General features: G+C 42.9%; 1 protein-coding gene across 1 annotated transcript; it reads left to right on the top strand.

Moving 5' to 3' along the window:
• The first annotated feature begins 16 nt into the window (after positions 1–16).
• On the top strand, positions 17–15,643 carry LOC119651596. Its single transcript, XM_038055244.1, has 5 exons — positions 17–303; positions 365–527; positions 13,599–13,672; positions 14,911–15,214; positions 15,274–15,643. The coding sequence occupies exons 1-5, from the start codon at positions 124–126 to the stop codon at positions 15,585–15,587; spliced, it is 1,035 nt and encodes a 344-aa protein (XP_037911172.1). The 5' UTR covers positions 17–123; the 3' UTR covers positions 15,588–15,643.
• The last annotated feature ends 11,041 nt before the right edge of the window (positions 15,644–26,684 follow it).

The following is a 26,684-nucleotide window of genomic DNA, read 5'->3' as shown; positions in this document are numbered from 1 at the left end:
TGAATTTTGAAAGGCTGCTGCTATCATCTTTTTGCATGAAGTTTGTCAAACGCAGTCATCATTTTATTGACAAAGGCGGAAGGAAGCACATTTTTACTAGTTTACCTAAAGACACTCTTTATTATGGACTCTATAACGTCCGTTGAATTCTCGATGGAATTTGATAACAATGAGTTTGCTTCAGTTTCCCATGAATTTCCCCAGAAAAATGGTCCCGAGCAGAAAGTCGTCAATGAATTGTATGAGGCTCTTTTGCCATTAATTATTGAATCCTGGGTGGAGGAAACACCTTCCAAGAAAACGGTAAACTTGTGATTGTTTTATTAATTCTTTCATATTGTATTTTCAATTTATATCCCTTTAGAGATTCAAAACTGCTTCTTCTGCTGTGTCAGTTGACGATCCTGATCCTCTTTATAATTTTGATATCAAGTTTACGAATGGCAATAGATATAATGGTGAGATTAAGGATAAAAGATTGCATGGAGAAGGTGTTTACCGATGGGCAGACGGGGCTTACTATAAAGGTGAATTACATGTTGTTATAATGAAGGAGGGTGCAATAGGTAACGATTCCTTACAGCAGTACATACTATATAAAACTGCCCTTTTAATCTGACAATGGCGGTGGACAAACATGAGTTATCATTTACAAGACACTAATTTTTGAAGATTTATCTATCTACTTTGACTTAGATCCGATCACTATGACCCTTTATGGTTAGATTTCTGTTTTTGGGTGTTAGTTTTTTTGGGGTAGGGTAGGTGAATGCATTTACGCACACAGTGTTGGACTCCCGATTCGGTACGTCGTCGGACTACCAACTAAACACCTCCCCATCGTCAGAGAGCTAGCCTGGAACCGTTTGTCACATTACTTCGGGCTAGTCCCCGAACTCTCCCGCCTTGCGGAGCCTTCAAATTAGGGAATTCCTTTCACCAACGGGAGGGGAGAGGAGGAAGGGAACTGTCAGTTCAAGGAGCCCCCTGCCATCCGGCTCCTCCACCGGTCGAGTTCTATCTTCTTAGCAACGAGAAGGGCCCGAATGTAATGGGCAACACGGTTCCACCTGTCAGCAGTCCTCAGCATCTCTTCCACAATGTTGTCTGGAGAGAGATCCCCTGTGTTTAAATAGAGCTGCTGACGAACCCCATCCCACCTTCCACAAGAAAAAAAAGTGTGGTGGGCATCGTCCATAGCTCCATTGCAAAATACACAATCCGGAGAACGCGCCTTTCCAATCTTGTGCAGGTAAAACTGAAAACTTCCATGCCCACTTAAAAATTGGGTAAGGAAATAGTCAGTCTCACCATGCTTCCGATTCAGCCACGCACCTAAGTTGCCGATGAGCCGCGCAGTCCATCTGCCTCTAGTTTCATTTTGCCAAGAGAGCTGCCACTCGTCTAGAGTGTATGCCGAGTCTGCTTTGCGATTGAGCTACACCTGACGTGACCTCCATCCACCTTTGACCCTCTACTGTTTCATAGAGCAGGGAGCGGTTCCTCACATAGTCCCTCAAAATCCGCAAGAGATAGTTCCATCTTACGGAATTGAAGGCATTTCTGACGTCAAGCATTACGAGGAGCACCACCCGTCGAGTTCGGCGGCTATGTGCCTCTGCTCGTCGAACGGCGTCCACGACCTGCATGACAGCATCAATTGCCCTAAAACCAAACTGCCGGGGAGATAAATCTCCGGCAGCGCGTATCGCTTCAACGAGTCTACTTCTGATGAGCTTTTCGAGCACTTTCCCAGCAGTGTCAAGCATACATAGTGGGCGGTATGAAGACGGCAATTCGGGATCACCTTTCCCTTTAGGGATCAGCGCAAGCCTCGCAACTTTCCAACGAGCAGGGAAAATGCCCTCTTTCAGGCAAGCGTTGAATGCGCCGAGCAGTAGGTTTGGTCGGTTTGGGTGTTGGTTTGAGGTCTTTGAACTGATAACTATTGTATATATGGGAATAATATCATCTCTTCTGACAATACCTTTGACTTAATAGGAATTTACTCATAACTAAAATCTTTTCTGACCTGCAATATGATATGTTGCAATGAAAAGAACTAAAACTTTCAGAGTGGACGAGTAAGTTGAAGCATAATCTTAGAATGACAATTTTAGGCTGGAAATTATTGGGCACTGGCGCCTGATTGATAGTGGGATGGTGTCAAAGAGCAGTGAAGTCTTTGTAAGGTTTCATATAAAACAAAACTTTATTAAAATGGATTTGCAGTCTGTCTGCCTGCATGTCACACCCGATTTACTCGTATGTGACTGAACTATCACGAAATTTGGTGAGAATCTATAAACCGATGAACGCGGGGCGTATTTAAGTTTTCCTTTTTTGGCTTTTTTTAGTTATTTGTATATCAGTATCAATTACTCGAGACAGACATATGCATATATATATGTTAATAAAGTTTCTGGGTAGTGTCCCATCCAGATGGATATATATCTACGTTCGTACCAGTTTACCGCGATCCAATTTGACTCTGACTTTAACATTTCTTTCACGAGACGACGCACATCCGGTTCTTTAGCGTGCTATAATTTCTGCAGCCTAATAGAGCCCATACACCCTCAAACAAAATGTGTAATGAGGCGATGATTTCATGTTTCTGGAATGAATTCAAGGAGGGTTTCGCAGTTAATTATTAAAAATTATAATAATATACTACTATTAACTTTGTTTGAACATTGCCTTTTTGGATTTAGAGAAAGCGTTTGACCGTGTGCCACACGAACTTATCTGGTATGCTTTACGACAACACTTAGTACCAGAAGAACTCGTGCGCTGGGTTCAATTGCTCTACGACGATCCGAAGAGTAAAGTTCGAAGTATGGCAGGTGTATCAAAACCGCTTCGTGTCCCTGTTGGTGTTCATCAAGGAAGCGCTCTCTCACCACTCCTCTTTGTTCTTGTTATGGACACCTTCACACGGGAGTTCCAACGTCCAGCGCCCTACACACTGCTTTATGCAGATGATGTTTTCCTAGCATCTGATAGCAAAAATAATCTCGAGCAGCTTGTCCAAAAATGGAATGATCGCGTCATGCAACACGGTCCCAGATTGAATTTAAACAAAACTGAATGTTTGACGACCGATCCCCATGAAACAGGCACAATCACTGTCAGCGGTAGTGATCTGCCTACAGCTGAGCGATTTAAATACCCCGGGTCAACGCCATCAGCCAATGGATAACTGCGTTATGAAATTGCTTCACGCATTAACGCAATCTGGCAGTGGCACAACTGATGTACTTTGTGATCGACGTATCAACGAACGTCCCAAATCTAAAATTTACTGTAATGTCGTCCGTCCTGTCGCTCTCTATGGTTCTGAGTGTTGGCCAACTATAAATGATTTTGAAGCCTAGATTACGTATAGGCATAGTAGATCTACTATAGGCAGTACCCTTACAAAAATGACCCCACTTGCAAATGTGCTTGCAGAAGCTTATCTGTACATATCAGAGACGCTAAACAAGGAAAAGGTATAATCTTCGTCAAATCGTATTGGTAAGAGAGAGATCGGTGAGCTTTTGCTATTCTGGTACTACGGCGTGCTCACCCATATAACAAAAGTTGTTTCACGTATTCACTTATACATAAGCAAAAACTTGCCAATCTCACCAATACATTGGCAAGTCCGGGCGGTATGTCAAACACAGCTGATCGGGTTTTCGGTACATTTCGCTCATGCTCAAGGGCAAAACAATTTGAAATCGTGTGTACTCGCACTGATTTCCCCCCTTGAGGGGCAAGGGGGAGTGAGGTAGCTGTCTAGTATCTAACTGTGGTATAGGTGCATCATTGTGGTAAAGATGCGGTATAAATTTGCATAATCAATAAAACAGTTTTTGAGGCATCATGGCAGCAGTTTGAATAAATCGTGTTTTGATAAGTTGTTATATATTATATGTACGTATAAAGGTTTGCAGTCATAACTTTGCAACGGTCTTAAATTTTGAAAAATCCTTTCACCTACGTCTTCTCTACATGTTTCCGACGTGATTTATGGAAAATATTTTTCCATAAAAGGGTAGTATAGGTTCCAGGGTAAGACGTGGATTGGTACCCACGATGAAGTATAAAACCTTGGAAACGCCTGCTGAACATAGGGGACTTCTTTCTTAATGAAAAACTGCAGGCGGAGAAAATGAAGGCCAGTCTCCCGTGCCTAAAAACGGGACAAATTGTACCAATTGGCCCTCCAGGTTGGGGTTTGGGTAGGGCTGATACGCCTACATGAAAAATAAACCGTTACGAAGCCATAAAGGAGCCTTGGACTGGATTGAGTATACATCGACGAACTTGGCAACGAAAACGGCATAACGATTTGCGCATTTTCTCATGGAATGTGCGCTCTCTGTACAGAGATGGAGCAGCTAGCCGATACCCTGCTCCACTATAGGGCTGATGTAACAGCATTGCAAGAAATGCGTTGGACAGGGACCGATTTCCTAGAGAAGTGCCACGATACCATATATTATAGCGCCCATCCAGTAAACCATACCCCGGTTACTTAGTAAGCCAAAAAATGTTATCGGCTCTGCAAGCATAAGTGAAAGGAAATGTACTCTGCATTTGTGAGGCAAATTTAGAAGTATAAGCCTCATTAATGTTTAGGCCCCTACGAAAGAGACTACAGAGTCGGAGAAGGATACCTTCTACAAGCCAGTTGAGCGGACACTCGAAGCCTGTCTCAAGTATGATATCAAAATCATGCTTGGAAATTTTAACAGTGAAGTGGTACACAGTGGTGTACAGTCTACCTTCATCCAGATCGAGCAGGCGTCGCGACATCTCGGGCTACACATTAATGAAGGTAACACGAAGTACATTGTGGCAACCTGAGAAACAAAACCAAAAGAACGAACAACATCGAATCGCACTAGTCAAACGAAAACAATAAAAATAGAAGACTACAACTTTGAGACCGTTGATAATTTCTCTTATCTAGGGTGGAAATTACAACCGATGACAGCTATGACGATAAAATCCGCACACGGTTGTTGGCAGCCAGTAGAGCCTATTTCAGCTTACAAAAACTGTTTCGCTCGAAACGTCTTACCACAGGGACAAAGCTCTTACTGTACAAGACTATGATTTGCTAGTCCTTATGTATTCCTTGGAAACCAGGGTTGTTAGCAAGAAAAAGTTGCGAACTCTTGGCTGCGTTCGAGAGAAGAATCCTCAGATGAATTTTTGGCCCCCTCCATGAGGATGGACGATTCTGTAGTCTGCATAACGGCGAAATCTATGAGCGATACCATGACCGCCAGGTTGTGGATAAAATCCGGCTCAAGAGGTTATGGTGGGCGGGCCACTTAATCCGTATGGATGAGTAAATATCGAATTGGTGGACCCCAGCTCAAAACCGGAGTGTCTGGATTTCCTTATTAAAGTAGGCCAAGACCAGTTGTTGCGCCGTTGATGATGAAAGAGAGGTTTGAAAAAGAAAAGTCATACGTTGTGGATATAGTATAGTCAGTAGAAAAGGATTTCGGCCAACTCTAATCCTTAACTTAATGAGGAAAATGCAAAATACAAAGGAGCGGAATCGCTTAACAACTTTGTTCGAACGAGAAAGGATGAAGATGGACACTCAACGAGCCAGTCGCGCGGCTTATTGTAGAACATCACGATAAAATCAAGAGGGTGAAGAGGGTCTCTTTTGTACAGGTTTAATTGCATGGTAACCACAATTTTGGTAAGGAGACCATACTAGGGAAGCATATTCAAGAATATTACGGACATAGCAATTATAAATGATGACTGAGGAATGGCTCCCCTTGAAATGATAGGAGGAGCGAAGGATAAAGCCAGTCATTTTCCAAGCGCGGCTGAGTACATCGACATAATGAAAATTAAAGTTTGTTGTTGAAGTTCACACCTAGATTCTTCTAAGAGGCAATCACAGTTAAGGGTTGACCATTGAAATAAGAAATGGATGTCGTGGGAGGGGCTTTTAATGTAAAGAGTAGCATTTCTTCACATTTAGTGGCTGCTTGTTCCAAATGCACCACCGACATAAGTGTCAAGGTTTGACGAAAAGTTGCACCGATCAGTAGACGAATCGACAACACAGGAAAATTAAATCGTCCGCATATAAAAGGCTAGGACAGGTAAATAAGTGAGCTCATTCACAAAAATGGAAACAGAAATGAGCCGAGGATGGTGCTTTGGCGTACTTTCGATGAGAGGAACAATGGGGACGAAATGCGACCATTGACGAAGACACAATTTACTCTAGCATATGAGTAAGACCAGTAACCAGCAGAGAATAGTTGCTGGATATCCATGCGATTGGAGTTTGTATTTAGATACTTTGCACCAACGTTGGTGCATCAGGACCATTCAATTTATCAAACAGAAATGCTTTTGAAAACAGGTTTTTGCTCTTGCTGCAGCCCACAATTCTTCATTTCACAAGCTTTTTATTTAGTCATGCCAGGGGTATCTGCCATTATGTCCTATGATATCATGTATTGCAAAGTTTAACATCAAAGTGCCGTATTAATTCCTGATGTCGGTTACCCATCGAAAGTAGTGTCCAATCTCTCACAGAACTAGCGTTCAATTACATCTTCCTTGTTCTCCATGGGAGCATGGCAACTGATGTACATATATATGTATAGGTTATTAAATATCTTCATATTGATGAAGATTAAGCAGACTCGGAACAATATCGAATAACACTGGTCAACTGAAAGATAGGAGACTAAAATTCTACAATGAAATTGCACTCAATAACTCGTCATGACCGGTTATAGGTATGATTTGGATGAAATCGAGAGGCTCTGAAATCATTATCTAGCGTATCAAGCTACTGCTGCTTCGACCGACCCTTTGGTTGTTTCCCATGGACTTCTATCTGCATCTATCTGCATATTATGGTAAGTGAATTGAAGACACCTTTCAAACACGATCGTTGCAAAACCGTGCCGATCACGGATGTCCTTATTTTGAAAGTGATCATGGCATGTCATGGCACTGATCTAACCCAACATCTTCGTCTCCATTACCGCGGTTTACCTGTTCCACTTCGAAGTTTACTCTTCGAATGGCACTAGGTGATGCCGTAGAGCAGACCAGATGAGTGTGTGCGGCACATGGTCAAAGGCTTCTCTAGATCTTGAAATCCGGGGTGATGCTTCTCACGGTGTTTCTTCATGGGTAACCGTACATTATGTCTTGCGTCATTAGTCCCGTAGTTCTTGACAAATCCTTCTTGGTTCGCAGTTATTTAAAAGGTTCCGCGTATACGTCAGGTCAATGTCAGGTCCTCTTGCTTTGCGATTTCATTCTTTTTATTACTTTCTCGATCTCCGCGACGATGACAGGTAGAAATGTTCCAAATGTCGGCAGTGCTTGTGAATACGAAGGATGAGTTAATTCTTCCGTTTGAATCTTTTCGAAATATTTTCGTCATCCGTAGAAGCGTTTCTTCTCAGAGAGCGTCTCTTCTTATGGACCTCCATCGTCATTCTAGAGCCAAGAATCTTGGTTGAAGAACCATTTACCAGGCTGACCTCAAGCATGAGCTGAATGAGCCAATTTTTGGGATCTTGTGTTTAGCTTGATTCTAGGATTTTCCGATGTCCGTAATGGTTAATCGCGTAAGTGAGACCACTTCTTCTAGTTTTTCAGGAAATCGTTACCATTTTAGTTTGTGCAGTCGTTCCTTATGTTATTTTATCGGTGGCGTAATTCGCAAGGCAGCACTCAACTCTATATGTTGGGATGTGATGGTCTTATAGGGAAGGCTTTGCAGTCAGTGACAGTGATAAAATGCTGACGTCTTATGAGGATATAGTCGGTTTGCGTTTCACTGTTTTTTCTATAAAATGTAGGAAGATGAGACAATCGTTTAGTAAATCATATATTGGTAATTACAAGATGGGGATATACTATAAGCTCGCCACCCTAATTGCGTGCTCAAAAAGTTTTCCTCCATGCCATATGACTGGATTTTCACCCACATGACAATTAAGGTCACCCGCAATGACGATATATGTAGTCATCAGCAGTCACGTTACAAGTCTTCATGTCAAGTAGATAGCATTTTTCTCGGAATTGGGTCGACCGATCTGTGGTGCGTATGTGGTAAAGAAATAAAACTTGCGATCATCTGCTATAACAGTGCGCTTCATTAGGCGGTCATCAAATAGTTCGACTTCTTTAATGATATCAAGAAAACGCTGGGAGGTTGTATACCGACATTATATTGAGTACACAGGTTACCACAACAGAGAAATTTATCATCATCATCATCAACGGCGCAACAACCGGTATCCGGTCTAGGCCTGCCTTAATAAGGAACTCCAGACTTCCCGGTTTTGCGCCGAGGTCCACCAATTCGATATCCCTAAAAGCTGTCTGGCGTCCTGGCCCACGCCATCGCTCCATCTTAGGCAGGATCTGCCTCGTCTTCTTTTCCTACCATAGATATTGCCCTTACAGACTTTCCGGGTGGGATCATCTTCATCCATACGGATTAAGTGACCCGCCCACCGTAACCTATTGAGCCGGATTTTATCCACAACCGGACGGTCATGGTATCGTTCATAGATTTCGTCATTGTGTAGGCTACGGAATCGTCCATCCTCATGTAGGGGGCCCAAAATTCTTCGGAGGATTCTTCTCTCGAACGCTGCCAAGAGTTCGCAATTTTTCTTGCTAACAACCCAAGTTTCCGAGGAATACATGAGGACTGGCAAGATCATAGTCTTGTGCAGTAAGAGCTTCGACCCTATGGTGAGACGTTTCGAGCGGAACAGTCTTTGTAAGCTGAAATAGGCTCTGTTGGCTGACAACAACCGTGCGCGGATTTCATCATCGTAGTTGTTATCGGTTGCGATTTTCGACCCTACATAGGAGAAATTGTCAACGGTCTCAAAGTTGTATTCCCCTATCCTTATTCTTGTTCGTGTTTGTGTTTGACCAGTGCGGTTTGATGTTGTTGGCTGATTCGTCTTCGGTGCTGACGTTGCCACCATATATTTTGTCTTGCCTTCATTGATTTGCAGCCCAAGATCTCGCGCCGCCTGCTCGATCTGGATGAAGGCAGTTTCTACGTCTCGGGTGGTTCTTCCCATGATGTCGATATCGTCAGCATAGACCAGTAGTTGGGTGGACTTGAAGAGGATCGTACCTCTTGCATTCACCTCAGCATCACGGATCACTTTCTCGAGGGCCAGGTTAAAGAGGACGCATGATAGCGCATCCCCTTGTCGTAGACCGTTGTTGATGTCGAATGGTCTTGAGAGTGATCCTGCTGCTTTTATCTGGCCTCGCACATTGGTCAGGGTCAGCTTAGTCAGTCTTATTAATTTCGTCGGGATACCGAATTCTCTCATGGCCGTGTACAGTTTTACCCTGGCTATGCTATCATAGGCGGCTTTAAAGTCGATGAACAGATGGTGCAACTGTTGTCCATATTCCAACAGTTTTTCCATCGCCTGCCGCAGAGAGAAAATCTGATCTGTTGCTGAGTTGCCTGGAGTGAAGCCTCTTTGGTATGGGCCAATGATGTTCTGGGCGTATGGGGCTATCCGGCCTAGCAAGATAGTGGAGAATATCTTATAGATCGTACTCAGCAACGTGATACCTCTCTAATTGCTGCACTGTGTAATATCTCCCTTTTTATGTATGAGACAGATAATGCCTCGTTGCCAGTCGTCAGGCATTCGCTGTCCGACACCTTGAGCACAAGTGGATGAACCACTTGGTGTAATTGGTCGCCTCCATAATTGACCGATTCGGCTGTAATTTCATCGGCGCCAGCTTCATCTATGTACAGGGAGCGCACGTTCCATGAGAAAATGCGCAAATCGTTGTTCCTTTGTCGTTGCCGGGTCCGTCGTTTTAAAATCCGTCCTATCCGAGGCTCCTGTTGTGGCTTCGTAACTTGTTGTTTTCCGTGTAGGGTTGTCAGCCCTACCCAACCCCCAACCTGGAGGACCAGTTGGTACAATTTGTCCCGTTATATATAATTACTTTTATCACGATTGCCGTCAATGTTGCAGCTTTTGGCAGTGCAATATAGAGTTTCTTATTGAGCGAAGATAGCGATACCCTTCTTCTGAAGAGCTCTTGTGAATTTCACAGTTTTTCCAACGAGGGAACCAATATTTAGCCTGTAGGCACGTGTTTTTTGGCTCTGACTAATTCACTTACGGCTTATTTATCTTCTTCCCAGATCTCAGGATTTTATTTTATTTTACTGAAGATAATACGAAGCACATTGGTTCAAACCCTCCTCTTTTGTCTGGGTTTGAGACTAGCATGTTATGAAAATGATATGGCGGAGTAACTACCGATACCATGTATGACGGTGCAATCCGCGTGTGATTATTGGTAGCCCACAGAGTCCATTAAAGCTCATAAAACTGTAATGCTTTCAAAAAGACTTACGACTCTGTGTTCCTTCAAGGCAATGCAGATTCTTCCTCCAGACTAAGGAACTAATATGTTGTCTTCTCCCCCGCTTTACTAATTCAGCATCTTTCAGGTGTCCTTTAATCCAATTACTAATTAAGTGTTTTCTTTGCCCTTTGTAGGTGCATAGGCAATCTCACAAGGCATCCTGCAACTGTCACTTCACGTTCTGTTTCTTAAGACCAGTTTTGATATTTCTCAATATGCATATCTACCCTGGGCTTTGCCCTTCATAGCCCGCTTGATTTTAATTTGGATCTCTCGTGTTCGTCTTTCTGAACGTGGAATTCCATATCAAGGAAAAAACTTTCTTAATTTAAGTGCCGTCTGGATCTCTAAATGACCTGCTTCTTATTACCGTTTCTTTTCATCATCGTCATTAACGGCGAAACAACAACAATAAAATAAACGGTACCCATCTAGGCCTGCATTAGTAGGGAACTCGTAACATCCCGGTTTTGCTCCAAGGCTGACTAATTCGATATCCCTAAAAGCTGTCTAGCGACATACGCCACCGCTCCATCTCAGGCAGGGCCTGCCTCGTCTTCTTTTTCGACCATAGATATTGTCTTTATAGACTTTGAGGGCAGGATCGTCCTCACTCATACTGATTGGGTGAACCACCATCGCAACCTGTTGAGTCGATTTTCATCCACAACAAGACGGTCATGGTATCGCTCATAGATTTCATTGTTATAGAGGCTGTGGAATCGTCCATCCTTATGTAGGGGGCCAAAAATTCTTCGAGGGATTCTTCTCTCCAATGCGATCAAGAGTTCGCAATTTTCCTTGTTAAGAACCCAGGACTCCGAGGAATATATGAGGACTGGCAAGATCATTGTTTTGTACAGTAAGAGCTTTGACCCGGTAGTGGGGAGTTTCGAGAGAGACAGTTTTGTAGGCTGAAATAAGCTCTGTTGGCACCTACCAATCGTGCGCGGATTTTATCGTCATAGTTGTTATCGGTAGTGATTTTCGACACTAGATAGGAGAAATTTTCAACGGTCTCAAAGTTGTAGTCTTCTATTTGTACTGTTTTCGTTGGACCTGTGCGATTCGATGTTGTTCGTTCTTCAGTTTTTGGCGCTGACGTTGCCACCATGTACTTTGTCTTGCCTTCATTAATGTGCAGCCCAAGATATCCCGCCGCCTGCTTGATCTGAATGAAGGTAGACTGTACATCTCGGGTTGTCCTTTCCATAATGTCAACATCGTCAGGGTAGGCCAGTAATTGAGTGGATTTAAAGAGGATGGGGCCTCTCGCATTAGCATCTGTATAGCGGATCACCTTTCCCAGGGCCAGGTTGAAGAGGACGCATGATAGGGCATTCCCTAGTCTTAGATCTTTGTTGATGTTGAATGATCTCGCGAGTGATTCTGCTGCTTTTATCTGGTTTTAACCTGCAAATGATGTCCAGATTCCAACGCTTTTTCCATTGCTTACCGAACAGAGAAAATCTGATCTGTTGCTGACTCGCCTGGAGTGAAGCTTTTCGGTATGGGCCGATGATGTTCTGTGCCCATGGGGCTATCTGGTCTAGCAAGATAGCGGAGAATATCTTATGATGGTACTAAGTAACGGGATACCTTTATAATTGCTGCACTGCGGGATAATAATAATAATCATTGGCGCAACAATCGATAATGGATCAGGGCCTTGAAGTTTGTTAGAGCATTTCATTCACTGCCACCAGTGAGATTCGAACCGCGACCTTTCATACGTCGGCCTTTTGCAGCTATTCAGTACTGCATGATATCTTTCTTTTTATGTATGGGGCAGATATGTTCTGACATTCATCAAAACTCAAAGGTGGCAGCGTTCAATCAACGCATGGTCAATTTGGTTGAATGTGGTCCCGTCTGGAAAGGTCCATGTATGTTTGTGGACCAAACCAATTCCAACAACCATTTCGTGTAATACTGCTAACTGAATAATTCGCCGTCCGTTATCATTTCTATCCCTATGTAAGCTATGGGAGCTGACGTATCGTCTGAATACGAACTCCGTCCCCACTTCAGCATGATTTTGATATCTTACTTGGGACAGGCTTTGAGGGTCCGCTTAACTGGCTGACTAAGAAAACTGCTCTGAGCACATGGTTTACAGGATGGTCACTATAATATTGAATATGGTGTAGTGGCTCTTCTCCAGGAAACCGGTCCCTGCCCAGCGCTTCTCTTACAACCTTGCCACATCAGTCTTATATTGGAACAGGGAATCGGCTAGCTGCTGAGCAGCATTCGGTCTGTACAGGGCGCGCAAGTTTCATGAGAAAATGCTCAAATCGTTATTCGCTGTCGCTGCCGGGTTCATCGTTGTAAACTCCATCCTGTTCGAGAATCCTTTCGTGGTTTCGCAACGTCGGTTTTCCATGGGCGGGGGGTTTTCGCTTTCATTCTTCTCCGTCTGCAGTTTATCAATAAGAAAGAAATCGCAACGGTCACCACGTGGAGGTGGAGATAGGGTTTGGTAGTAGAGCTGTTGGTGTTGATTCAGTAGGCGTTTCCCAGGTTTTGTCCTCCATCATGGGTACCAATCCAGGTTTTGCGCTGGACTTATAATACCCTTTGACCGCTTCCCTTCCTTTGCTCTTAAGTTTGCTTCGATGTGGCTAAGTACCACTTCCGGGCTAGCCGGTTTCGCCTTTCTTTCTTTTGCAATTTATTTGTAAAAGATCCTTATGGCTCTTACCGGGATTTTTGTGAAGTTGCGCTCACCCATGATAAAGAGCTGAACTGGTTTTGCTCTAAGCGTGTAAGTTATTTCCCTCGGAATGAGTGGTGTTCTCTAGGTGATCGTACGCTGTCCATCAGTTGAATTACAATTGAATTTATGGCAGTTCCTGTCTTTGAACAATGTCCTGCCAATGGTGAGGTGGAGGTCACATATTTGAGCAAAGTGTTGTCAGAGCCCACATTGGCACCTAGATCACTCATCATGATTACAGTGTCACCTTTGGGATTGCATTGAGTTGTTCGTAGAGACCCTAATTTTCCTCTGTGTCGGAAGTATCCGGTGGTAGTTAACACTGTAGTATTGAAATGTTCCTCTGCTTAATTTTCATTTTCTCATATGGCAAAGATAGATACGATCACTGAAAGGTAATGATTATGCGGCTTCAGTTATTCATTACATTCCTTCATTTTCTTTTCAGGGACTTTTATGGACAATAGAATCGAAGGAACGGGAAGCATTTTCTACAATGCAGGTCAGCGTTACAGTGGGCAGGTAAGCTATGGTTACCATCATGGAAGTGGTCTACTCGTTACTGAAAGCATGACATACGGAGGAGAGTTTAATGGAGGAATCTTGCATGGGGAAGGGCATCTTGAGGTGCGGAAGGATAACTTTTTCCTGGGCAATTTTTGAAGCCTGTTGTGTGCTCAAAGTTTCTGTGATGCTAGGCTTTCTCTTAATTATTCCGAATGTTTTGGTATTTCCAGTCGAAAATAGGAACTTTCGATGGAGTATTTGTTGATGATAGGATTTTCGAGGGCACAAGAGTTTATGAAGATGGTGTGTTTACTGGTAGATTCGACTTAAACGGCGAACGACTGTATGGTCGCTTTGTATTAAATAATGGCGACGTTTATATAGGCAACTGGCAGCAAGACCACTATTGTGACTTCGGAATATATCGGTGGAACGTGTATGATGCATTGAATAGAAAACCGAATAAATTTATAGTTCCGAGAGAAAACTGCTTCATGGGGCACTGGGTTGATAGTTACCGGTTTGGGTCCGGAGTTTTATACTTCGACGAAAGGGTTATCCTGAGCTTATGGAAATTTGACTTTAAGGTCGGCGCGGGAGTAATTATTGCCGCAAATGGGGACATATTTGTCTCGGAAAATATGTATGCGAACTCTGAATATCGTGAGGGCTTCAAAGTGAGGAATAACCACCAAGCAGATGAAAGTATTAGATTGTTGAAGAAGTTTATAAAAATGAATGATATGTGGGATCTAGTTAACTTTACTTCAAGCAACTTCAAATTTGCAGATGCGGTGGAATGGATTAAACCTCTCCAATTTGAGCCGACACTTTTGAATGAAGTTAAATTTCTGATGCAATTTTCAGAATTATCAGACCAACCTCCTTTATTTTTGCCGAAGTACATGGTTAATACAAAGGACACGCTGATTGTGGATTTTATGGAAGAGTTCTTCCCGGATGTTGAACGCGAAACCTTGGAGGAAGTTGAGATCAAATCACTGAATCAAGTCATAACTTCGAATTATAAACTCTTGGAGAACATGTATGACAAATTTTCCCGGTATGGACGTAAAGTAGATGCACCAACACCGATGTTTTTGATAAGAGTGGGTCTTTGGAGATTCTTGAAAATGATAAATTTCTTTAATTCATCTTTCAAAACGTTTGAATTTCTCTACAATACTGAACACACATTTCACTTATTGTCGGAGGATCTGACCGATCCATATGAAAAAATTTACTTTTGGCAGTTTTTGAAATACATCCTCGCATTGACTTTGTGGCTGAATCAGGATCGAACGGTTGCTGACGAAGCGATGAAAGAACGACTTCCTTATTTCGGACTATTCGGAACAATGCTTATGATCTTCTTGCGGGAGTACCCTGCGCTGGATTCGATGCCGGTTGATAATTTACCGCAGATGCTCACGACTGATCTAGCGGTTGTAGAACACGTTTTCGACAGTATCATGCAGTATCCCCCACAGTGCATCTTGCGAAAGTCTTACAGCATATTTCAAGATTTGTGCGTGAAGCTGAATCCAAACAGGAAATGTAAGTGCCCTTTAAGAATGATGGTACCTGCATCATTGATTTGTTGATGTACTTTTTAGCACCTGGCTACCTGGCATTCGAAGATTTTGTTCAATGCGTAGCTGAAGAATGTCCAAGTGTTGTCCGTGATGGCCTTCTGGTTCATATAGACGAGGTTTTAACGACGCTTGAGTTGTTTGAATTGTTCATTCTATTCGTCTCGAAAGCAATCCGGAATGAAAAATATTTGATCGAAAAGCAGAAATTTCTCAACACGTTTTACGAGGAAATTCAGAAGCAAAAGGAACTAGAAGAACTTGAAAGACTTCTCGAGTTAGTTGAAAATCCTCCACAAGAAGAAACTAAGAAAAAGAAACGCAAATCTAAGAAGTAGCATGTGATTCCTTTGGGTATACCCTGATGGTTGTTGATAAAAATCTTAAAATGGTGTTTGTGCTTTCTTTTTTATTAAGGTTTTGTTTGCAAAACAACATTTTTTCCCCGAATATAGTCATGTGGGGTATAAAATGAAAGGCCTCGATTAGTATTTTTCGAAGCTGGTATTAGTTTTGAGATTTGTTAGAAGGGTGGGGGGTGGAAAGTGATGATTTCTTTAACGGACTCATTCTCATAAACCACCCAACCGAAAAATCTGAAAAAAATCACGAAGCTGCTTCTGTATGGTGCCCAGGCCTCAAAATACTCTTCATATTTTTCATATTTTTGGGGAAATTGAGTACCTCAGAGTTATAAAAGTTGGTAGTAGTATAAAATATAATATGGAGCATATTACTCTTAAGTTTGATAAAAGTCATACCATTAGTAACAAAATTACAGTAGCTCAAAGTTGATTTTACCGTGTAAATTTGCTGCAACTAAATATCAATATCACACTATAATGGGTAGTCAGACATCTTAAATGCATATACATAACGGGCTACGTACAAATGTTCTGCACTCAAATATACTCATAGAAGAAGCAAACAAAACCTTTCATACCTGAAGCGCCCAGCTTCCGCTTTCCCGACTTGTTAGTGCTTGCTTTCATTGTATTGTTTTCAGATTAAATATGAGTGCGCAATTTTTATTTCCGCATTATCGCATTCCTTCTAAGACTCTTTTGATGTGCGTCTTCACTTTACTTGGATCTTATAGTCGGTCAGTTGCATCTTTGTTGTTGCAAAGAACCTTTCGTATGCTATATTTTTTCGCAAATCAAAGCCGGTGTAAAAAGAGTAAAGAATGAGCATTACTTAAAAATTTGAATGTAGGTGGTCGGTTGTTTGACATTTTAGTATCAGTATTTTGGATACACCAATCGCTGGGTGGGAAATATAAGGTCTACCAACAAGGGCTTTGTTTTTAAGATGCAAATCAATACTTTATTCAAATCGTTTCAAAGTCTGTCTGTCCGTTGTTTTGTGTGAAACGAAGCCCTATTAAAATCGGTTCAATATCCGACGCAGACAGATATTGACAAAGGCTTGCAGCTTTTGAGTATCAGTGGAGTTCCAGGTGCTACTCCCCCATAGCAATACAGAAAGGATACCAGCACAGAACAGTCTCAACTTGATCTTGGTATTGAGATAACTGCATTTCTAGGTTTTAGGCAAAGCAATGAAAGCGCACTGTTAATGTGTCGGGCAACATCCAGTTCTTTGCCATCATCGGTAGAAACTGCTCTTCCAAGTTATACAAATTGATCGACGTCTTCGATGCTCTGTCCATTAATGCAGATAGGGAGAATGACCCCCAGACTGAGAATAATGGTTTTGTTGATGTTTATCTTCAGTCCAACTTTACTTGCCTCTCTTTCCAAATCCAGAGCGATTTGGCCAGCGTAGTCAAGGTGTTTGAGGAAAGATGTAATCGTCCATTGAATTCCTCCATGTCCTCTGGATAAGACAGCATGAAGAACGTCACCGATAACAAGAAGAAATAATATCGGTTTCAGGATGGAGCCCTGGCGAATTGTTTGGGATATGAGGGATCCAAATCCACTTGATGTTGGACCGGACCAAATGGAAAGAAAATTACTTCTACGTTTTTTGGCTGACGAACTCCATGTTTGGGGTAGAGCACTTTAACATTCGAAAACAGGGACTAACGGTTTTGTCCAGAGCATAGGCAACTCATCAGACGCTGCCTCACCTCTGCCTTGGGAGCAACGTGACCGAAAGTGGCGACAAGTGGAAAACGCTCCTTTATATAATCGCAACAATACGACAAGGGTGTGAATTATATCCAAGTTTAAACCGCCAATAGTTTGAGCCTAGCCCTGGCGGACTTCACTTTGGACATCAAAATCTTCTGAGATTTTACCTCAGTACTGCACGTGACATTGTGCGCCATCATATGTACGATAGTAGCACTCACACACACAGGTACACCCATTGTTCACGCTATCGAAAGCTTTTTCGAAATCGATGAAGAGCAAACGACACGAAGATGTAAATTCCTCCCACTGTTCCAAAACGACAACGCAAGGCGGTGATGTGGTCAATTTAGGATGATCTGAAGCGGAAATCAGCCTCTTCTCTATTGGATGCGTTCAAGGATTATTTTAGTTATTATCTTTGCGGCGACGGTGAATGATACTCAGATCGAGTGCTTTTCTTTGGAATCTTAACGATAATCCCCTTCCTCCCCTCTTTGGAATGAGTCTTGGGTTTCCAAGATTTCCGTTCGAGTGGAAGTAGCAGATTTGCGATAACTGCTGGTGTAGCGATAAACAACTTTGCGGGAAGACCGTCAAGCTCAGTGGTTTTACTTCGTTTGGGTGTATTGATCACCGAATTGATTTCTTTTCTGGAGCAGTATGTATCCGCATTTTACGCTGACTAACCATTTCATCCAGAGGAGTCCAACATTATCGGCTGTGATACGGTTAAAAACGCAACCAAATGCAAGCTCTTTCGTGATGCAGAATACACTTCTGAAATTATTGCGTTTTGTGGCATCTTCCGTTTCCGTTCCCTCCAGCGTAATAGCAAATTTTCTCTTGTCACGGCGTGAACTTCTCTAAGTTTCCCGAGATTTCGCTCGGTATCGGAGTTCGAGCGCGTCACACCCGCCATCATTCGCAGCGGTCAATAGAGCTTTCAAACCCTTCCGTTTATCGATCTGCTTTCAAGGCTCTGCAGTCAGCCAGATCTGCAATCAGCCAGATGGTAATCCCTGTCGAGGTCGATCCTGAGGCCTCTCTTGTTACGGACATCCAGGAGGACAACTTCTAAATCGACTACTGATTGCGAAGTGGTCGATCTTATTGCTCATATGCTGTCGGAAAGTTGAAACTGACCTGCCATGAGTGTGGCAAGAGTGAGAGTGCTCCCCCTGAATGTCCAGCTTATATCGTTGCAATTGCCACTCAAGTTGGAGATAGCAAGCATTCTGAGGACCCTCGTTACCATTGTCGAGGAGAGTGCACACATTCCCAAAGGAAGGAAACCAAAGGTCATTTCGGTGAGGTCAGTCGCAATCCGAGGAGTTGTTGACGTTTCGGTACCAATAAAGTTTCAGAATTTGCAAATTGCTAGCCTTCAAATGTTTATCCCTTTTAGTCGCCTCTTACGATGAGCAGAGAAGACTTTGAGTGTACTCTTAAGCCTCAACTCACAGGGCATTTTAATATATACGAAAGGGTGGTGCAACATTTTTTTCACAGAATATGACTATCGAATGAAAGGGCTCAATTAGCGCTTTTCAAAAATGATCTTATTTCTAATAGGGGGGGAGTGACAATTCAAAATGTGCGCCCCAAAAAGTCAAACAAGTTTCGTTCTCAGAACCTATCCAATCAAAAAATCTGAAAAAAGTCACAGGCAATCCAACTATTATTGACAAACTTTATAGTAGGTCGAAGTTTTGCATTTCACGTCAATTTATTGCACTCAAAGATATGTAAGACGTTGTTGTCATATAAGATGAACTCTTGTGAACGGCGAACTTGGAGTTTGGAGACATATCAAGAAATATGTTAAATTTTTGACTGTATACGAATAGAAAAATCGGCATAAAAAGTTTTTGACACAAGATAAACACAAAACCTTTATATCCGAAGCCGGTAGTTTGGTTTATTCATAGAGATAGAAGAATTACAAGCCATAATACGGGACTCGAACTAACTAAAACCAATTCCCTTCACCCACCGTGCTCCACGGAACTATCAATAGGCATTTCTTCAGGTAGCGGGTTAGAGGGTCACTATTTGAAGCACCTCCTGAATACAGCTTATGATGTCACTTACTGCATCCCATACTCCCCAGGATTCGTGCATCTGCGGAATAACCCTCTTTACTTGTAGGAGTTTCCTCAAGAGTCGTTTAAGCTGTTCTTTTTCGGTAGCAAATCTCGCGTTCATTATGGCAACATGGTCATGCTCTGATTGCGTGCGTTTTTCCTTCGGTCACCATTCTTCGATATTATAGATACCGTTTAGAGTGCGTAAGTTTTTTTTTTAAATATGTAGTTTCCCCAGTTCGCCACGTTAACCCTTTTGATGTGCCATTTACTATCTACTAGCCCCGCTGGGCTTAGGGTGGAAAACCCCTATTGAAAAAGGCCGCTAAGGTAGCCGTTGTTGAAGACTCAGGCTTGAATTAACTGCAACGTCCTCAATACGGAAGAAGATAAAATTAATTTATGGACAATCTGCTGTTAAAACACTCAAAATGAGTAATTTTTCTATAAATCGCTATTAAAAAAAGGCAATAGTTGTCAATTCGTTTATTTATTTTGTCCACTTGCTTATTATTATTATTCTGTTAAGGTAAAGTCGCACCGCGTCCTTGAAGAACTATTGTGCCCCTTTTACTGGTTATAGTGTACCTATCGATCACAGTATCTCAAGCATCTGGTATTAAATGCTCTCCCAGATGCCTCGACCTACTTTGCACAAGTGCCGCACACTGTCTCAGGACGTGTCTTCACAAAACCTGTAGGCAGTGTCCGTAGATATCCCTGGCTTCCCTAGGTGATAGTTCAGCCGACAATGACCAGTGAGAATTCCCACTATGATTCGGAGGTTCCTTTGGTGAGGTTTAAGCAATCCTTTGTGCGCATGGTTTCGTATCCCCCAATAACCACCCTGGACTGCTCCATCCCTGGTAGGCCCGCCCAGTAGTGTTCTCTAAACCGTTCCTTTTTATTTCTTAGATTCATAGCCATGAAACCGTTTCCGATTCCACAGAAGGGTTCTGGCCCGTGTAAAGGCGTCCCTGCTCCCTTCTTGGCTAGTTCGTCAGCTGCCTCGTTGCCTTCCAAACCAGCATGGCCTGGAACCCAAAGTATCTAGTCCTTGTTGGACGAGCCGAGTGTATTCAGTCTCTCAAGGCATTCCCATACCAGTTTAGAGTTCACCTGGCTGGACCTAAGTGCCTTGATCGCTGCTTGGCTATCGGAGAGAATAGCTGTTCTGCCACCTGTAGTTCCTTTGCAGATTAAAGGAGGCAGATTTGTCTATGACGTATATTTCCGCCTGGAATATGTTAGTGTACACCTGTCCATTGGCTCAAAGTACATTTTCCTTGGATCAATGACACCGGCACCCGCTTCCTCTGCTGTGAGGGATCCGTCAGTGTACCAAGTAACCAGTTGCTGGTTTAAGCCGTATGTCGCAGCCATGCTCTCCCAGTTTGCCTTGTTACTCCAACGTGTTTCAAACTTCTTATCGACGTGCAACCTCGTTGTCATGTTATCCCTTGGTATCAGTAATTCGGGATACCACCTAGAAAGAATATGGATCTTCCTTCGAATTAGGCAGCTCTCCGCCTCACTCATACTACCGGCCATCCTGAATATTGCCCTCCTTGCCTGCATCTGTATGTGCAGATGGAGAGCGGTCAATCCCAGAAGGACCTCCAGGGACGCCGTTGGGCATGTCCTCATTGCCCCACTGATACACACGCAAGCCAGCCTTTGGAGCTTATGTAATTCCCAGGCTTGTGTACTGAGTTCGGTTCTTTCTGCCCAGATTACCGCTCCATAGGTAATCATTGGCCTTACTATTGCAGTATATATCCAAAGTAGTATCTTCGGGCTGCAACCCCATTTTTTTCCTGCTATGGATCTGTAAATCATCAGAGCCCTCGTGGGTTTCCGACAAGTGTTTCCGACATGTGTCTTCTAGAGTTATTTTTGGTTTAGCGTAATTCCCAAATATTTGACCTCTGTTTCTCGTTTCACCTCCATATCATGTAATGTTATGGCTCTCAGGTGATCAAGCTTACGCCTCCTAGTGAATGGTACTATGGTGGTTTTGGTTGGGTTGATCCGCAGTCCCACCTTTCTGCACCAGGCACTAGTAACCCATAGTCCAGTTTGGATTCTATCACATAGGGTATCTTTATATTTGCCCCATTTGTCCAGGAGTTCATGATAATAGAATTTGTCTGCTTTCTATCATTTTGCCCATCCAGAGTGCCAGGGTATTTCCCCCTCACTTGCTTATTAATAAACATTCAAAAAAAATAGGGATCGCACACGTCCCGCACTGCAACACCGCTCATCGAAAAATAAAATCCTGGTAAAATTCCGAAAATACCCATCTGAAAATAAAATAACAAAGAGTTTCTATTATGATAGTTTTGAGGAAAATATGTTACATAAGCCTCAATTTAGACAGAAATATATGTATGTCCCTCGCGACACACTTTTGAACGTTGGACATTAAAATTCGTCCATTTTCCTTATAGAAAAAAGTATAATAAATGATGAATAAGGATGCAGGAGAAATACCGCAATGAAAGAGGAAGACCATGCGCTGTAAAATGAAAAGGAAAATAGATGTCGATTTGAAATTTTGAACAGGTATTCTTGAAATACTTGTTCATTAAAGCAAGTGAATAAATAAAAACAAAAAAACAAAAGGGTGCCCCGGCGTCATTTACTGTAGAAAGAGACACCGAGCGGCAAATGCACTTTACAGCGACAACTTCCGACGTTTTCGTGTCGGAGAAACACGGATCGAAGATCAACCGCACTCTGGAAGAGCAAATCCGCTTGAAAAAGACGCATTGTCAGCGGCATTAGAGCATGAAATGTCCAAAGTCCTCCATACTATCATAAAAAGAGGAAACGGATCCTCTGCTCATATGTTAGGAGGAGCTCGGGAGGAGCAAATAAGGCCGCCAGAATAATTGCACGTCAAACTTGAATAGACAAAAATCAGAAGACCTTTCCAAATTGAACTACTTCTTCTATTTCTTTAGCTTTTCTTCCAGGGATAACAAGTGGGCTCCTTACAAATGTTAAATATGGCAGAAACGCTTTCAAGAAGAACGAAACACCACATCAAGAACTAGCTTCTATCCTCGTAAGGTTTATTACCACCGAAATGTTAACATCCCCTCGGACAGAGACTGACCTAACGCCGGAGACCTTTGGCTATCAAAAACGGAGTATGATTGATTTATGAAATGTACGCACGCTTCTCAACAAAGATAGCGAAGACCCTCAGAGTCCTCGTTTTCTCCAACTCGAGCGAGAATACCGAAGTTATAAGCTGGACATTCTGGGCTTGTATTCCTCTCCTTGTTACACTAATGGCAATGTGCTACTACACTCAGGAAAACGGAGTGGTAGCGGACGCAAATTTGGTGCTACGCGCTCTTTTGATCTGGGAGCCGGTTTCTGGCAGGATTCTGGCTACTTGATTTCGGCCCAGGTTCAGGAACACCATAATTGTATAGTGCCATGCACCAACGGAGACTTCCGATATAGTGGAGAAGGATGCTTCCTACGAGCAATTACATGTATTCCACGCGAGGCTTTCTAAAGGTGATATTGTGATCTTTATGGGTGATCTGAATGCCAAGGTGGACTCTGCAACTGGGAAGCACGGTCTTGGTGACCATTATGATAATGGTGGGAGGATTGTGTATTTCTGTAACTTCTATCGCCTTGTCATTAGTGGTACATTGTTCCTGGACAGAGCACATGCCATAAGGTCAGTTGAGTTTCAATAGGCCGATACTGCTGCAGATCGCAAACATTTCAGAAATATATACCATATCACGAAAGAGCTTGCATGTGGTCGCCAATTTTTTGATGTTCCTGCGATTTCTGATCAACGATGATGAGTAACTGAAGGGGTGGAAAGAAAACTTCACCTCGGTTCTTAACCGTAAGTCTCTTGTGGATGACATGTGGATATGTATTCAATCGCTCTATTTCGGAATCTGCGGAAGACCGATTGGAATACGCTTGAAATAGAATGAAATAGATGGCCCAAGCTATGATTGCTGGCAGCTTGCTGCTATCCAAACCTTTTGTCATCCATTGTGGCATAAGTGAATATGGCACAGGAGCAGTTCTGATGTAAAAGACGGAGGATGAAGTTCCTACAGCGTGTTTCCCAGAACAGCTTACGTAAGCGCAAACACACTATCACTGGGCAAGAATGTTTCGGGGTGATGGAGGCAGTGCGCAAATTTAAAGCATAAATGGAAGGCACAACCTTCGAAGTGGTAACTAATTACGCTTGCTTCAAATGGCTGATGAAAAAGTCTGAACTTAATGGTATTGAAGTTTCAAGGAGTCTTGCTCATTATCAAAGACAGAAAAAGCTCACATTTTCATTGTGCAGACTACATGTTATACAAATGAGCAAGCCATGCTTCAGGAAATGAGCTGCAAGAACACCAGGCTTGGAAGCTTTTAATTTCAGAGGCGCTGAGATTATCACCGGCACCCATGTTTAACCTTTAAGAGTGTAAGACCCTGGATTGATTGCGGTTATGGCTGTATTGGCCTAAAATGGTTTTACAGGCCAAGGGCTAAATCCGTAATTGTGAAACGTGCAAGGCGTCAAAAGTTACCAACCAAAAGTAAAGCGTAAAGCGATCAGGTATTTTAATGCTTGTATATCAATGTAAACAGCCCATATCCCAGATCTCGTACCGGAAAAATTGACGATTCTGTCTCGAAGTTTCCACAGAATCCCTCATGTTTTTTGCAATCCCAGAATCGATAACTTCTGATAATATGGTACAGTTTAGGCCTTTGATTTTCAACCAGTGTGGCATTCGACATATTTACGTCGCATTGTACTCTCCGTAAGGAAACCTCTCGGAGAGAGTGAATTTCTCAATGCTGGCTGGTATACGCGCTTATGTCGGCCCTGCTCAAAGAGATTGGGATAACAAAATGTCATTCATCAATTGTGCTCTTGGTTCAGCAAAACACGTTTCGATAATGATTTCTTCCTTTTACATCGTCTATGGGCAAAACATTGAAGTACCTACGTCCTTTTATGATGACTGAACGACTGCATGAACCTGGAAGTCTGTCCCCAAGATAAACTTGCAATTCCCAGAAGTCCAGAGGCGTGTCCTTTAAGAAGGCACGAAAGAAGGATTACAACTTTCGATGTCGAGTTCATGGATTTCAGGTCGGAGATATCGTGTATAAGCGGTTCTTCAAGCGAAGCAGTGCGGCAAAGTGGTACAATGCCAAACTGAATAAGGAGTTCGGGAAAGCTTTTGAACGTGGATTCCATAATATGGAAATTTTCTACCATTAAAAAACCTTATTAACCTTTTCTGTTGTTATTTTCAGATGGATTTTGTATTTGTAATGAGGTGGAAGCGGAAGTGGAAGCGTCCTACCTCCAACGCTTCGTTGATGCAGCTTTTGTTGTTGTCCCAGCTGATGAGGAATTTTGAGTTCAAGGTCTGGACCGAAATATTAGTGGGACATTGGACAACTGAGAAACATAAACCGGCAAGTCAGCTGACTTGTAGAGGTGTAAAAGATTAAAGTTTTTGGAAGGGATTAGTTGGCTTTATCAATGTCGATTTTTCCAAAATTTTCTCGGCTGCAATCGAGTGTCGACGAAACACTTCCGTGGAGTTTCAATATTTGCAGGCAGACCTCATGCTAACAGTCAGTATAAAGGAAGACTTCTAAGTCAGATACGCCAGAGAAGGGTAAACACCCTTGTGGAGCTTGAATTTGGTAAATCAGAAGAGAACGGCGAGGGTTGTTCTCAACGAAGTTCTCACATTTGATTCAGCTATACTAAAGAACAGCACAATTTCGGCTAAACGATTATCATGGAGACGCTTTTGCGAATAGGCCAGCTTATTTGAGGCTACCTCGAAGTTGAAGTAAATCTTTCCCGAAGAACACACCCAGCAGATGGTTTACCTACATTCATTAGGCGGGAAGTACATAGAAAGTGATAAACAGATGGCAATCCTTTTGCTTGAAGTGCACTTCCCAGGCAGCATCTTAAATCTCAACTCAGAGTCGACAGTTGCATACAGCCCTCGACTGAGTGACTCTGGCATGCCAAGTAGTGCCACTTGGGCGAGTAACATAGTTAAACGCTCCATCCAGCCATTCATGCTAGTAAAAGGGGAATGCATGACCTGGGTGTAGATTTTCAGAATATATACCGTGCATTCCTGACACTCCCCTGAGAAAGTGATCCGTGATGCTGAGGTAAATGATCGAGCAGGCCCCATTGGGGCGAGATCATGGGCTGCACATCAATGAAGGCAAGACAAAATATATGGTGGCAACGTCAGCACCGAAGACGAATCAACCAACAACATCAAACCGCACTGGTCAAACAGGAAGAATAAGGATAGGAGAATACAACTTTGAGACCGTTGACAATTTCTCCTAACTAGGGTCGAAAATCACAACCGATAACAGCTACGATGATGAAATCCGCGCACGGTTGTTGTCAGCCAACAGAGCCTATTTCAGCTTACAAAGACTGTCCGCTCGAAACGTTTCACCATAGGGTCAAAGCTCTTACTTATGATCTTGCCAGTCCTCATGTATTCCTCGGAAACTTGGGTTCTTAGCAAGAAAAATTGCGAACACTGGCCGCGTTCGAGAGAAGAATCCTCCGAAGAATTTTTGGCCCCCTACATGAGGATGGACGATTCCGTAGCCTACACAATGACGAAATCTATGAGCGATACCATGACCGTCTGGTTGTGGATCAAATCCGGCTCAATAGGTTACGGTGGGCGGGTCACTTAATTCGTATGGATGAGGATGATCCCACCCGGAAAGTCTATAAGGGCAATATCTATGGTAGAAAAAGAAGACGAGGCAGACCCTGCCTAAGATGGAGCGATGGCGTAGATCAGGACGCCAGACAGCTTTTAGGGATATCGAATTGGTGGACCTCGGCGCAAAACCGGGATGTCTGGAGCTCCTTATTAAGGCAGGCCTAGACCGGATACCGGTTGTTGCGCTGATGATGGTTCCTGACACACTTAGATTCAAATTAGCTACGGTGATGTGAATCACCAACATGAACGTAAACAGCTTCAGATCGATCAGTATAGCCTTCTTTTACTAAATGAACTGGAAAGTCTAATAAAGAATAAAGAAGAATATACACATTCTTAGGTACCCACTTCACTATAGGCAACATGCCTATCAAAAAGGCAAATCCATGGGGGGAGCTTACGGTAATAACTATGTTAAGAAGGCGATTGAAGGTGGTTTCAATTATGCCTCATATGTG

Source organism: Hermetia illucens, chromosome 3 (genome assembly GCF_905115235.1).
Source record: "Hermetia illucens chromosome 3, iHerIll2.2.curated.20191125, whole genome shotgun sequence".
Lineage (NCBI taxonomy): Eukaryota > Metazoa > Arthropoda > Insecta > Diptera > Stratiomyidae > Hermetia > Hermetia illucens.
Note: the sequence above shows the minus strand (reverse complement) of the source record. Positions and strands in the feature narration are given on the sequence as shown.